This window comes from Pollachius pollachius (assembly GCF_949987615.1).
Source record: "Pollachius pollachius genome assembly, chromosome: 1".
NCBI classification, from domain to species: Eukaryota; Metazoa; Chordata; class Actinopteri; order Gadiformes; family Gadidae; genus Pollachius; species Pollachius pollachius.
This window is the reverse complement of record NC_136934.1, coordinates 22,248,404-22,261,833: the sequence shown is the minus strand read 5'-3', so window position 1 is coordinate 22,261,833 and position 13,430 is coordinate 22,248,404. Positions and strand designations below refer to the sequence as shown.

The window sequence follows — 13,430 nt, the reverse complement described above, 5'->3', positions numbered from 1 at the left end:
GAAGCTTCGGCGGCAGTCCGGAGGAGGAGACATGGAGGAGAAAGGGATTTTACTCCCGGTGCTGAGCTGCCGGACTGCCGCCGAAGCTTCGGCGCCCAAGCGTCGGCGGCAGTCCGGAGGAGGAGACATGGAGGAGGAAGGGATTGTACTCCGGGAGCTGAGCTGCCGGACTGCCGCCAGCAGCTCCGGCGGGGGGAGCTCGGCGGCAGTCCAGCAGCTCAGCTCCCGGAGTACAATCCCTTCCTCCTCCATGTCGCGGTTCAATATGGACTTCAGAGAGTCAAGGCCAAAGGTACTTTCCCCCAATTCTTCTGAACCATGGCCGAGATAACCCCCACTGCGAGTCTTAACTTGTTCTGGAAGTACCAGAGATGTCAGACACAGTCTTTATGATTCATAATACCATCCGAGGCGCACATAGCTTTTGGCCGTGATACTAGATATAATATTATATAAATACCTATATATTATATAATATTATCAATATATTATATAGACAAAGAGCTCCAGGAGTCCGCAACTGGCAACAATCACTTCTCCTCCATGCTGTGGTTCAGTCTGACAGCTCATTGGTCAGTGGGCAGCAGCTCATTTGCATTAAAGCTACAGACACCAGAAACAGCCGTTCAGAAGGGACTGAAACAGGGGAATAGCGGTAGGCAAGATTTTTTTTCCTAAAAGCTATTACCAGCAAACAGCTTCAAAAACCTGTTTTCTGGAACTCATATACTATGTTTACTTGTTGGGAAAACACAATAATATGTCTCCTTTAATCTCATGGTTGTGAATCTGTTGCAATCTGCAACCTCACCACAAGATGTCATTAAATCCTATACACTGCAATCTGATTAGATTACATTTTTACGTTTGATTGTTCAAATTATTTTAAAGATTTGATTTAATCAAATATTATAAGATTAGATTAGGTTGCGCTTCAGTGATCAATTAAATTTGAATGACTTACATTAAAGGACTGTCCCAATATGGATACCCAATAATTTTTACATTCTAGTAGACAGCTGTCATTGAGTTGTTTGTTGGCATGGCCTATATGCAAGAGGAAAAGCACAACATTAGTTTGTTTTGTTGCCAAGAGTCTTGCAGAATCATTTCAATTCGCATTAATGTGTGCGAGTATTAGTGTGACTGAGGCGCAGGTGCGTAGTAGGGGCGTGAAAGGCCTTAGGGATATTGTCTTCAATGCCACCAGGGACCCACAAAAGAACATCTTCCACTGCTCGTCTGTTTTCTTTAGTTCTTTGTTCATTGTTTATTTATTTGTCGGTCTCTATCTCTGTCGTCTATTTTTAGCACACATAGCGTTTATTTATCTCTATGCATTTTTATTTGTTTTCACCTTTCTGGCGCTTTCTTCGAACTATGTGCTGTAAGCGACCCCTAGTGGATACATTGAGTTAATCGGATTTCCCAGACTCGTGTTCATTTATATAGAGAGCCTGCAACGGGATGATAACTGCATAGACGCTTGGAAGTCAGATATTAAATTCAACCTTCGGGTAGACATTGTTATATACACAAAGAACCAATAGGATACATTTTTTGATATATATTTTGTGCATACAAAACGTTATATGTATTAAGTGAACATCCAGTGTCCAGTGAACACAATATTTTATTATATTTGATTAATTATTTTATTATTTATCAGATTTGATAAGGAAAAAACAAGAAGAAGTTAATCAGAATATATACATTTTGAGAAGTAAGCAAGAAGCCAAGGAACGGCTCACCATGTCTTCTAGGCCTGTGTGTTTTGTATAGTTTGGCTGATTCTCACAAAGATCAAGATGCAGCTTTTGAAGTAACTTTCTGATTAACCAAATTGAGTTGGGAGCGCAAATGCTTATTTGGTGCTGTTAAAAAAAAAACACAATAAGGTTTCTTATTCTAATGAAACAAGCAACAAAAATGCCTATATCTTTATAGACCTATACAAATTGTGCATCTGGATAACAATCAAATATGGAATTAGATATACCAGTGGGTAGGATTAGGGGTTTGATTACAAACCAATTAGGCTAAAGTAGTTATGTCTAAAAATACATGGCAACTTAATACTATGTTGTTGTTTTTTGGGTTTTCGACTGAAAGCCCAGAAAGCCTTTCTTAAATTCTCTCTCTCTCTCTCTCTCTCTCTCTCTCTCTCTCTCTCTCTCTCTCTCTCTCTCTCTCTCTCTCTCTCTCTATATATATATATATATATATATATATATATATATATATATATATATATATATAATTCTCAGTGTGTGTGTGTGTGTAGGGGCTTTTGACCATTGACGTTTACCCTGATGACCCTCAACACAAGCTGGAATCCTTGTCCCACAATCTAGTTAAAGAGTAACCAAACACTAGAGTCAGACCTCAGGGACAAATACAGCCATGTTACATGAGAAGTGACTCCATATTAGACAATACAAAAGAGTGATAGCAAAATATAGAGCTTTTTTTTTAACACTTATCACTTATACATACTGATGTGCACGGGACAGAAACACACAGACACAGAGACACGCACAACATTTATTTTTATAAATGTAATGTGTGTGTTACAGTAAAAATACAACGTGTTCAAATGGGGTCTTATACACAAGTCAAGCCACAAGATGGCAACAAATGCATTGAATAGAACAGTGTATTACGTTTCGTCATAGCTCTTGTTGACTTTTCTGGAGAACTACATTGTAGTAGCCTGCACACCTTTCCTCATAAACACCTGGGATATGGGTTCATCGATTTTTTTATAAGATAGTAAATATCAAATAATGTATTGATTAATGACACCGGTAGCAACTATGGGATCTTACATTACACATGACTTTGTGTTGGCTGTTAATGCTTTTTGACAAAGTATTCAAAATACGTATTACGGATAGTCTGAGCTGTTGATGCCAGTGCTATGCCATCGGTGCTGTAGAAGTAGGCTAAATGACACTGACGTGTGGGCGCCAGTGTTGCCAGATTGGGCCATCATTCCCGCCCAATCTGGCAACACTGGTAGGCGCTTGGTTTGCAGGACCGGGGCGCCCCCTGCTGGCCGGCGGCCGCCGAAGGCAGTGTTATGGTCGGAGGAAGCCGACTGATTAACAGTCGGCTGCCAAGTTTACTAGCGTTACCCCTCGTTGTTTGCTATGAGTTCAAACTTGAGTAAAGTTACTTGGACCGCGGGCAAGTCTTAACCATGTACTCCCATGACGTTGTGTGTGGCGTTGATTCGGTGTCGTGTTTAACTTAGTTAAAATGCAGCGAAGGATAGACTGCTAGTTCGGTACTGCTAACGGTAAATACCGCTGTGTGCCTAGCATAGCTTTAGCCTCGTATTGACCCAGCCGGACGAATGGGTATGCCCTGGACGTCATGTCACTCTGATTATAGAGACATTGTTTTGAGATGTGAGCGTGTATCTGGTGGGGCAGTGGAGAAGTGCTTTGGTGTCATATCTAACAGAAAGGAAAGTCCTTGGCTTTAGCTGTCAAAGCCCAACAGTGGCTCTCAACCATCCTCCGCACTAGCTGTGCTGGCCTTGCTGAGCTAGCAACAAGCTAGCTGCAGGTTAGGCAGATCAACCAAAGTAAGTCGTTTCTTTAAATAAGTGTGTGGTTGGCTTTACCAGCCTGGCATTCTTGGACATAATAAACCGAAGGAATGGAAACAGAAGTCTGTCTGCACAGTCCGTTCAAGGGGTGGGCGTGTGAGGCAGATAGTTGCATAAGACGTTTAACTTTTATTAGACAGCTGTGTCTTGCTCACATGTTGTTTATGTATGATGTTATATGTATGTTATTATATGCTATTACAACCCAATCGACGGACAAGGGACCTAAGCAAACCAGTGTTAAACAGGACAAGACACAGCAGACATGCCAATACCTGTTGGTGTTTTAAACTGTGACGACTTCGACTTCTTTAACCATTTGCATTCAAATTGTTTATATTGACAACTTGGTTCTCATTAGATCGCATTTTCAAATTAATTCAGCCTAGTAGTCTTTATATGTTTTAAATTTACCCCATTCGTTTGGCATTAACTGTGTGAATTGTTATGTATGTTATGTTATAAATTGCCTTTTTTCCCCACATCTGGCACTGCATGTCTGCATTGGGGAGATATATTATATCTTTTTTTTGTCGTTCTCTGTTGAAAATAATCTCCAATGACTGAACAGTGGCCTAATCTACTGCACTATATTTTGCTTTTGTCATTCTCTGATAACTTAATGAGAAGTAGACTTCTGTAGGTTTCTTAAATTAGGGCCTTACTTGTTGGTTTGTGTTGACACCAAGATGAAAGCATTATATTGAATGATTAATTGAACAATTAAATTTTCACATTTATATTTGTTTTACTTCACAATAGACAAAGTCCATTCAAAGGATTGCATTTCACATATAATATGATTAAAAAACACATGCATGCAATATTAGACATAGCTTTTCAGGAAACCCCATTTTTTAATGATTGCTACATTTCTTTAGTTTCTTATCAAAATAATGGGTAATTCAAAAATAAATTATGGTAAAGGCTTTATTACTCATTCAATAAAAGCAAATATGGCTTCCATATATTTGTAATATGGTGAAGATACCAGTGGATTGTATAAAAGTTATATACGCTATTTTATTTATATGGCGACTATAGCCTTTGAGAAACTTTCATTCTTGCACAACTTGGTTTTCCTGTTTAAAAGGGTTACCACACTACAATGCTGCAACACAACTTTCAAAATATCAAATTATAAATAAATAAAAAGACCTCCAACTCCAGTACTACACAGGTGTATACAACAAGCATGTTATCGCCCAATAAGCAGCATTACAATGCTTTTCATTCACCTACAGTTTCTTATCCTTTTCAGGCAATTCTAGACATATCCATATCTATATATGAATTTGGCTCTACATTGTATCCAAACTCAAATATTGTAGTAGAATGGGTGAGTGTCTGCCATGCCATCATTCAAAACAGTCAAAGATTTGATGAAGCTTTTAAGCTTGTCATCAAAAGATGGTTTGAAATGACTCATTGGGAGTAGCCTAGTTCTGCAAATGATTTTGTTTTTATTTTTATACTGTGTGTGTGAGTTGTTATAGACACAATGTGTCTTCTGTTCTTCTTTTATGCAAGCCTCCTTTTAGATAAGCGTGGTGTGGGATATTTGTATGCTTACGCTCAAATCAACAGCACATCCCTTATGAAGCCCATAGGTGCTTGGTAAATCACAGTTAAACTGAGGTTTCAACTGGCCTTGCTGAAATTATACAGATTAATTTGAGGAAGACGGTATAATTATTTAGATTGACAAGACAATGTTTCCTTTACTTCCCACTTCATCAGGTCTTAGCAGGGCTCAGCAGGCTTCAATCTTGTAATCCTTAAGATACATGATAAAAAGCCTATAATAAAACTGGGATCTGATAGCCCCTTTTCTGTTCATTAAGGACTGCTCAAAACATCCGCCGATGTTTATAGATATTTTTGGACATGGAGTTGGTCAACCTAGGGTAGAGTACTTGGAAAAAAATGATTTTGCTTGATTATTTGCTAGTATCCAACTGCAAAAATTCAAATGAAATAGAAATAGGTCTGCCTGAATTTGAATTACATTTTTGTCCTGCTCAAGCCCCAAGAGTGAAGAATAAAACGGCAGTATAATCAGTAGGAGTGATCGACCAATTAGGCTCAGAACACCGTAGTGTAATCCCTATGTATGTATGTATGTATGTATGTATGTATGTGTGTGTGTATGTGTGTGTGTATATATATGTGTGTGTGTATATATATATATATATATATATATATATATATATGTAATTACACAATCCTTACTGAAAAGTTATCCGTATGTTTGATGTGCTATTTACCGCTGTATTTATTATTTGATTTTAAACCCTCTCAACAATCCACTGTGACTTTGCTCTTCTGGAAGGTTCTGCTGTCTGTGGATGGCCTGTATCTCAGCCATGGACATGGCCAGCCCCGTCCGGCCCCCGGTCCACCTCAACGGGACGGCCCACCTGGACAGCCAGGAGCCCACAGTCACCGCTGTGGCCCTCAGACTTCACCTCTACCACAGTGGGCCCCTGGGGGAGAGAGACGGCCCCCTCACCTTCCCACCCGGCCACTACCTGGCAGAGGAGCTCTGCATACAGGCAGCCAAGACATGTGGTGAGAGAAGCCTTCCAGATTTTCACAAGCCCTCCAGATGTTCACTTTACTGTGATAGACCAGATGATCACTTTACTGTGATAGACCAGATGTTCACTATACTGTGATAGAGACCAGATGTTCACTTTACTGTGATAGAGACCAAAGACCAGATGTTAATTATACTGTGATAGACCAGGTGTTATTTAAACTGTGATAGAGCGCAGATGTTCACTATACTGGGATCGAGACCTGATGTTCATTATACTGTGATAGACCAGATGTTAACTATACTGTGTTAAGAGACCAGATGTTCTTTATAATGTGATAGGAGACCACAGACCAGATGTTCTTTATAATGTGATAGGAGATCATAGACCAGAAGTTCATTATAGTGTTATAGGAGACCATAGACCAGATATTTATTAAAGCATTTCCCACAAAAAGGTTTAGTGTTGGATGAAATGCTTCTGAGAGAGATGAAAGCAATAAGGTAGGGCTGAACTGTAACATTTGAATAGTCAAATCATCGTTCTGTCTTTGCAAATTTTCTCAGTGAATTGAAGAATTAATAAACCTGTGCATTAGAACTGCCAAATCAAACAGCTAGGCTGCCGTAGGCAAGATTTGGAAAATAAGCAGAAGAGCGCAAGATTTTTACACTAAGCATCCCAAAGTCCCTCCTTCTTTGCCATGGAGAAGTGTTGTTCTCAGGCACATGGGGTCGAGCTTAGCAGCCTGTGTGTGATGGACATTCAAGAAGAATTCCCCAAAACAATCCGAGAAGAGATGCCCTGATTTGCTAGAAATTAGACGTTGGGTCTAAAAGCTATAGTGTCTCATACAGCACATACAGTCAACTAGAATCAGATAGTCTTATATTTCAAGTACTAATGCATGATGGATACTTTATTTTTACAAATTGCACTCAAATGATAGCCCTGATCATGCTATAGATCTTGCCTACAGGACTTTCTAATACATCAATTGCATGTGGCTTACATTGTCTATTAACCATGGGTAAGAGAAACCGTTTTTTTCCTGCTTTACATCACTTGGATGCAGACTTTGTGTGCTTAAGGACACGAGAGCGCATGAATCACAACAAGCAGGAATTATGCCCAAACTCGCAGTAAAATAACCCTCCCAGCTGGTGAAATGATAATGATTACCTCCGTCGGTACTCGTTGGTGCATTTTCGCTGTTCTGCAAAACAGAGTGGTGGTTCATTTCTTCTATAAGCTGAAACGCTTCATTTACATGTAGACATCTCCATTTTTTTTCTCAGTCTAACCCTTCTAGATTGTCGTTATCGAAGAGGGTTGTGTCATGGTCTGAATCTGCATAATCAGACAGAGCGGAGAGCTCTCCGTCTCCCCTAGAGACTAGACACTGTTTGATTTCCAAAGATGCATTATATTAATTATGGTTTAGGATATTAGCCTCTATTATAATTTATTAGGCTAATAAAAGGTTATATTTTATGTCCAATTGAATGTCGATGCTGACATGAATTGATGCGCATTGTCTCCATATGCCAAAAAGTCAATTTGTTTGTAGAGGTGGTCAGTCATTTAGCAGAAGCACTGTCCGACGCCTTAAGCTGTGGGAAATACTTCATTGTACTGTGATAGAAACCAGATGTTCATTGTGCTGTGATAGATCCAGTTGTTCCCTATACTCTGATAGATACCTGATGTTCACTATACTGTGATAGACCAGATGTTCATTATACTGTGATAGAGACCAGATGTTCACTATTCTGTGATAGAGACCACATGTTCTTTATACTGTGATAGAGACCACATGTTCACTATACTGTGATAGAGACCATATGTTCATTGTTATGTGATAGGAGAACAGATGTTCACTATTCTGTGATAGAGACCACATGTTCACTATACTGTGATAGAGACCATATGTTCATTGTTATGTGATAGGAGAACAGATGTTCACTATACTGTGATAGAGACCACATGTTCATTGTTATGTGATAGGAGAACAGATGTTCACTATACTGTGATAGAGACCACATGTTCATTGTCATGTGATAGGAGAACAGATGTTCACTATACTGTGATAGAGACCATATGTTCATTGTTATGTGATAGGAGAACAGATGTTCACTATTCTGTGATAGAGATCATATGTTCATTGTTATGTGATAGGAGAACAGATGTTCACTATTCTGTGATAGAGACCACATTATACTGGATAGCAGACCACTAGTGATGCATTGATTGCCCAGCCCCTGATCAGTGTCGGTCTATATAAGTGACTCAAAAAATACTCTCCTTATTATGTCTACAAAGGGCATAACCAAAGTGTTACCCAGCCAAACTATTGCTGCAACAGTGCTGACTTGGAAACATGTCTCCTTGGCATGGTTTTCAGTTACGTTTTTGTGTTGCGCAAAAATATAAAACGTTCAGATTTCCAAGTAGTGGCGTGGGCCTATATTTATCTTTGAAACTGTTTACACTAACTAAATTGTTTAGTATTCTACTTGCGTTGGGCTGGACTGGCCAAACTGAGGCTTTTGTGTGCTATATTGGATATATATAAGATAAGTTAAAAAGATTGGGGAGGGAAAAATATGTCTCTTGTCACAGCAGAAGGTCTTTTTCATCCTTCTAATCATCATTTGAATGCGAAATATTTCCCTTAAAAATTTATAAGCTATTACAACTTGAGTATTTATGAGACCTGCAGCCTTAAGTGATAGCCCCATCATGGTAATAAATGAAAATAAGTCTACGCCACATCACAGCAGGCAATAAGTAGGAATCTTGGACATCACCCATGTTCTTTGGCAGTTTACATTTGTTGAACAGTTAATACATTCGGTTAATACTCGATTTGTGTATCATTTTGTTCCAAGAATGCAAATAAATTTGAACTGCAAAGCCTATAGGCTAGAAAATTATTAAACAATGTAAAAAGTTGTGCTATATTGATATAAAATAATCTTGAATATCTTCCATTAGTTATACGTTTTATGCAGGGCCTGTGAGGCCACACTGGGTTTAAAAACCTGGATGCCGTTTGAAAGGAATTCGTGAAAATGTTTTACCTATATTTGTGTGTAAATAGAAACAGTGATTGCTATCGCATTGGCTGATGACACGTAAAACGAATCATGATCTGAAATAACCTGATCGATGCATCTCTATAGACCACATACCAGATGTTCATTATACTGTGGTAAACCAGATGTTCATTATACTGTGACAGACCAGATGTTCATTCTGCTGTGATAGACTAGATGTTCATTCTACTGTGATAGGAGACCTCAGACCAGATGTTCATTCTACTGTGATAAGAGACCATAGACCAGAGGATTCATTCTACTGTGATAGGAGACCTCAGACCAGATGTTCATTCTACTGTGATAGGAGACTTCAGACCACAGGATTCATTCTACGTTGATAGGAGACCTCAGACCAGATGTTCATTCTACTGTGATAGGAGACCTCAGACCAGAGGATTCATTCTACTGTGATAGGAGACCTCAGACCAGATGTTTATTCTACTGTGATAGGAGACCTCAGACCAGAGGATTCATTCTACTGTGATAGGAGACCTCAGACCAGAGGATTCATTCTACTGTGATAGGAGACCTCAGACCAGAGGATTCATTCTACTGTGATAGGAGACCACAGACCAGAGGATTCATTCTACTGTGATAGGAGACCTCAGACCAGAGGATTCATTCTACTGTGATAGGAGACCTCAGACCAGAGGATTCATTCTACTGTGATAGGAGACCACAGACCAGAGGATTCATTCTACTGTGATAGGAGATCTCAGACCAGATGTTCATTCTACTGTGATAGGAGACCATAGACCAGATGTTCATTCTACTGTGATAGGAGACCTCAGACCAGAGGATTCATTCTGCTGTGATAGGAGACCTCAGACCAGAGGATTCATTCTGCTGTGATAGGAGACCTCAGACCAGCCTTGCAAGACTAACATTTGTCTTTCCCTCTGTAGTCAAATTGTGGATTTGACTACATATTCAAATCAGTGGATTTGACTACAGAATGAAAGACCAACGTTCTGTATAATATGTTTTCTTTAAATCTTGGTGGTGTTTATAATATTTTAAAATACATGATATTAGTGAAGTGAGAAGTTGTGTTTTGGGTAGAGAGGTTTGTGGGTCATAAAGAGGCCACAGTAAAATCATATTATTGCAACTGGAATATTGTCTCTTTTGCCGCTGGTTTTTAAGAGTCCCTCGCCGAAAATTGGATCTTTCTTAGTTTGTTTACCCAATACACACTTGACTGGAAGGTGAGATGTGCCACAGTTCACCTCTTGAGGGCTGAGTTGTTCCTGTTGCGCCTGCTGGACAGGCTCTCCCTCTGCTTGGTTTACTGTCTGTCAACCTTTATTTAGTCTTGGCCTGTGAAAGCAGGTAATACAGGCGTTGTTTAGGTTCCCACAGGTCCATTACCATGGGCCATAACGATGTGGTGATGACATTAAACAAGCCAAGAACAATTTACATTTGGGTTCCACCTCATTGGCCTTTCCTTCACCTATTATGCGAAAGGAGTGACTCCAGGGCACGGCCTCTTGTGTTGACATTTAATTTGACCATGGAATTAAAAGTTTAAGTAAAATCAAAAGGTACCATAGAAACACTGCCTTATAAGTTAGACCAAAGTGTGTAACTTAATCACCCATTGCAAAACCATCATTAGACTGTCACTAGATAAACACAAGTGTTGCACTGCATGGTTTTCGGCTTACCCTAAACCCACATTTTTTTCTTTTTCGGACGAACCCACCATGACGGTGTAGCCAGATGGCAGCGTATGTGTGCAGTACCACTGTAACTCAGCTGTCATCGTGTTGTCTCCATGCCCCCCAGGTGTGTCCCCGCTGTACTCCACCCTCTTCGGCCTCTTCTGCGAGCAGGAGGCCTTGTGGTTCCCACCCAGTCACGTCTTCCAGCTGGACGGATCGGCCTCAAAGGACATATCGTTTAAGATAAGGTAGCCCACGTTTACCGCGCCGCGCCTTATCTGTGGCACGTTGCTCATCTCTGTCGGTGCTGTCCGGATGATTCTGAACCCTTTGTCATGATGTCATTGTTATGTTCCTCACACACGCAACCCTTTTGGCACCAGAAACATAACCATGAAGATGCATTCATATCAGGGTGCCTAATGTTTCATTCTACGAAAGAATTCTTCCGACCGCTGTTGCAATTATTAATTCATTAATGGGTTGAAGCTAGTCTTTGCTCCTGTATTTTCGATGGTTGTTCACAAGTTATATTCCATAAACTCATGACTGACCCAGAGGGGCGAATGCTGAAACTGTTCCACCATCTGTCCCGTATGGGCTTCAGTGATGCTTGTGGTGTTGTTGTACTGCAGGTTCTACTTTCCCAACTGGTACTGTGGTGGGGGGTCGCGGGCCTATCGCTACGGACTCTCAAAGGGGTCCGAGAGCGCTGTGCTGGACGACTCGGTCATGGCGTACCTCTTCTCTCAGGTAAAACCTAAACAGACCCAGGCGTCCATGGTGAATGACATGCTGAAGTGAGATTGGATATGCTAATCGACTCACGGCTGGGGGAATATATGTGGTGTTTTGGCTGTTCAGCACCGACCCTGTAGGCCGCTAAGCACACATCGTGTCTGAAATGTACCTCATGAATTAGGCTGCATCAGGGCGCCACACTGTCTTTGTTTCACGAGTCCTCCCTCTGCATTGGTGAAACCGTTGCCCATGGACAGCGATACGGGCCCTTATTTGGAAAAGGCTATCTAATGATAAGCAGCTCAGCAGCTTTTGTCTGTTTTGTTTTTTGACCCAAAGGTGAGATGGTGAAATGGTTGGATCAGTCTTTTTAAAGGGAATGCATAGGAACTAATGCGTAACCTCTTTATCAAAACAACTAAAAACATCCCTGCATGTGTCAAACGCGGCCTACTGGAGTTTACTCCTACATAGGCCTTAGACATATTCAATCGTATTAAACTAACTACTATACTAGACAAAACAAAATAGTACCAAAGAAATAATGTAGGATTCTCATAGGCTCATGCATATGTATGCATATCAAATGAATCCAATATGCGACTACTACTGTGAGCACAATTCTAAGCTCTCAGCCAGGAGGGGTGGAGGTGGCCCTGGGCTTTTGTCTAGCCTGGTCGGCCTCATTCTAAGGACGGATGACCCCGGGCATTAGCCTGGAGTCTTAAGGCTTAGGAAGATGACCTCTCGTTGAACTGCGGACACAGAGCAAATGGGCTCTGTATGCTCAGGCTTTTGCTCTTTCTTTGCTGCCATTAAGCCATTTAATCTACTGGTTCCCGCCCTACCTCCTTCCCTCCCTCCCTCCTCCCTCCTTTCATCGTCCCTCCTCAGCCCGCTTCCTCCATCTCCCTCCTCCATCCTCCCTTCTCCACCTCATCCTGCTCACAGTTTTCTTTGGACCTCTTTATTTTTTGGTCACTCTCCTTCCAGCACCATGTTTTGTTTTTGTTGTGGTTCTCTATTGGAGATTACGTTATCCTTGTTGTGCTTCTTCTCTCAATCTGTCTTTCTTCTAACTTTTGCTTTCCGTCCAGCTTTCTATAGTCCCCCTGTCTTACCTCTCCTCTTGCTACAACCCCATCCCGGGCCACAGCTAGTGGCGATTTGGGGAGTCGATTATTATGAATCATAAAGGATTGTCCTCAAACAGAGACCTGCACTGTCATTGATTCATCTGGCTCTTCCCTAATTAACCAGATGCACTCACTCTTGGATTCAGGCACTTGCAATAAAATTCAACATTTAAAAATAAGGCATCTTTTTTTTCCGAAATTATTCTAAATGCAACTCTTCACCAATTATTTGTATTTTTAACTCAAATCTAAAGTAAAGAAAATGAGAAGTAAAACGTTTAATCTTGACCTATGCAAGGATTTGCACTGAAAGCCCTGATAAGAAGGAATGATACTGCTTTTATCTCCACTTTGGATACCAGTCACAGGGTCGTGCTGGTCTCACGTCCAATCAGGCACCATTGTGAATTAAAATAACTTGTATGTATTGTGTTATTCCACTTGATTCATTCATAGTGGGTAGGGCTGAACGATTAATGAAATTCAAATCGAAATCACGATGTAATAGAACGCGGTATGCAAATCGCAAAGGCTGCGATTTAAAAAGAAAAAAAAGAAAAGTGATTTGTTAGCGTTACTGACTGGAAATCAGTACGATTCATTTACTTTTATTTTTATTTTACAATTTA

The 13,430-nt window shown here is 40.5% G+C and overlaps 1 protein-coding gene across 1 annotated transcript in view; it reads left to right on the top strand.

Moving 5' to 3' along the window:
• The first annotated feature begins 3,086 nt into the window (after window positions 1–3,086).
• The window catches only part of jak2b (Janus kinase 2b), a 29,520-nt gene continuing 19,176 nt past the window's right edge, over window positions 3,087–13,430 (top strand). The window contains exons 1-4 of the mRNA XM_079736717.1: window positions 3,087–3,592; window positions 5,949–6,187; window positions 11,049–11,172; window positions 11,560–11,677. Of these exons, the coding sequence (XP_079592843.1) occupies window positions 5,965–6,187; window positions 11,049–11,172; window positions 11,560–11,677 (465 nt within the window). The 5' untranslated portion in view covers window positions 3,087–3,592; window positions 5,949–5,964. The remainder of the gene's footprint in view (window positions 3,593–5,948; window positions 6,188–11,048; window positions 11,173–11,559; window positions 11,678–13,430) is intronic.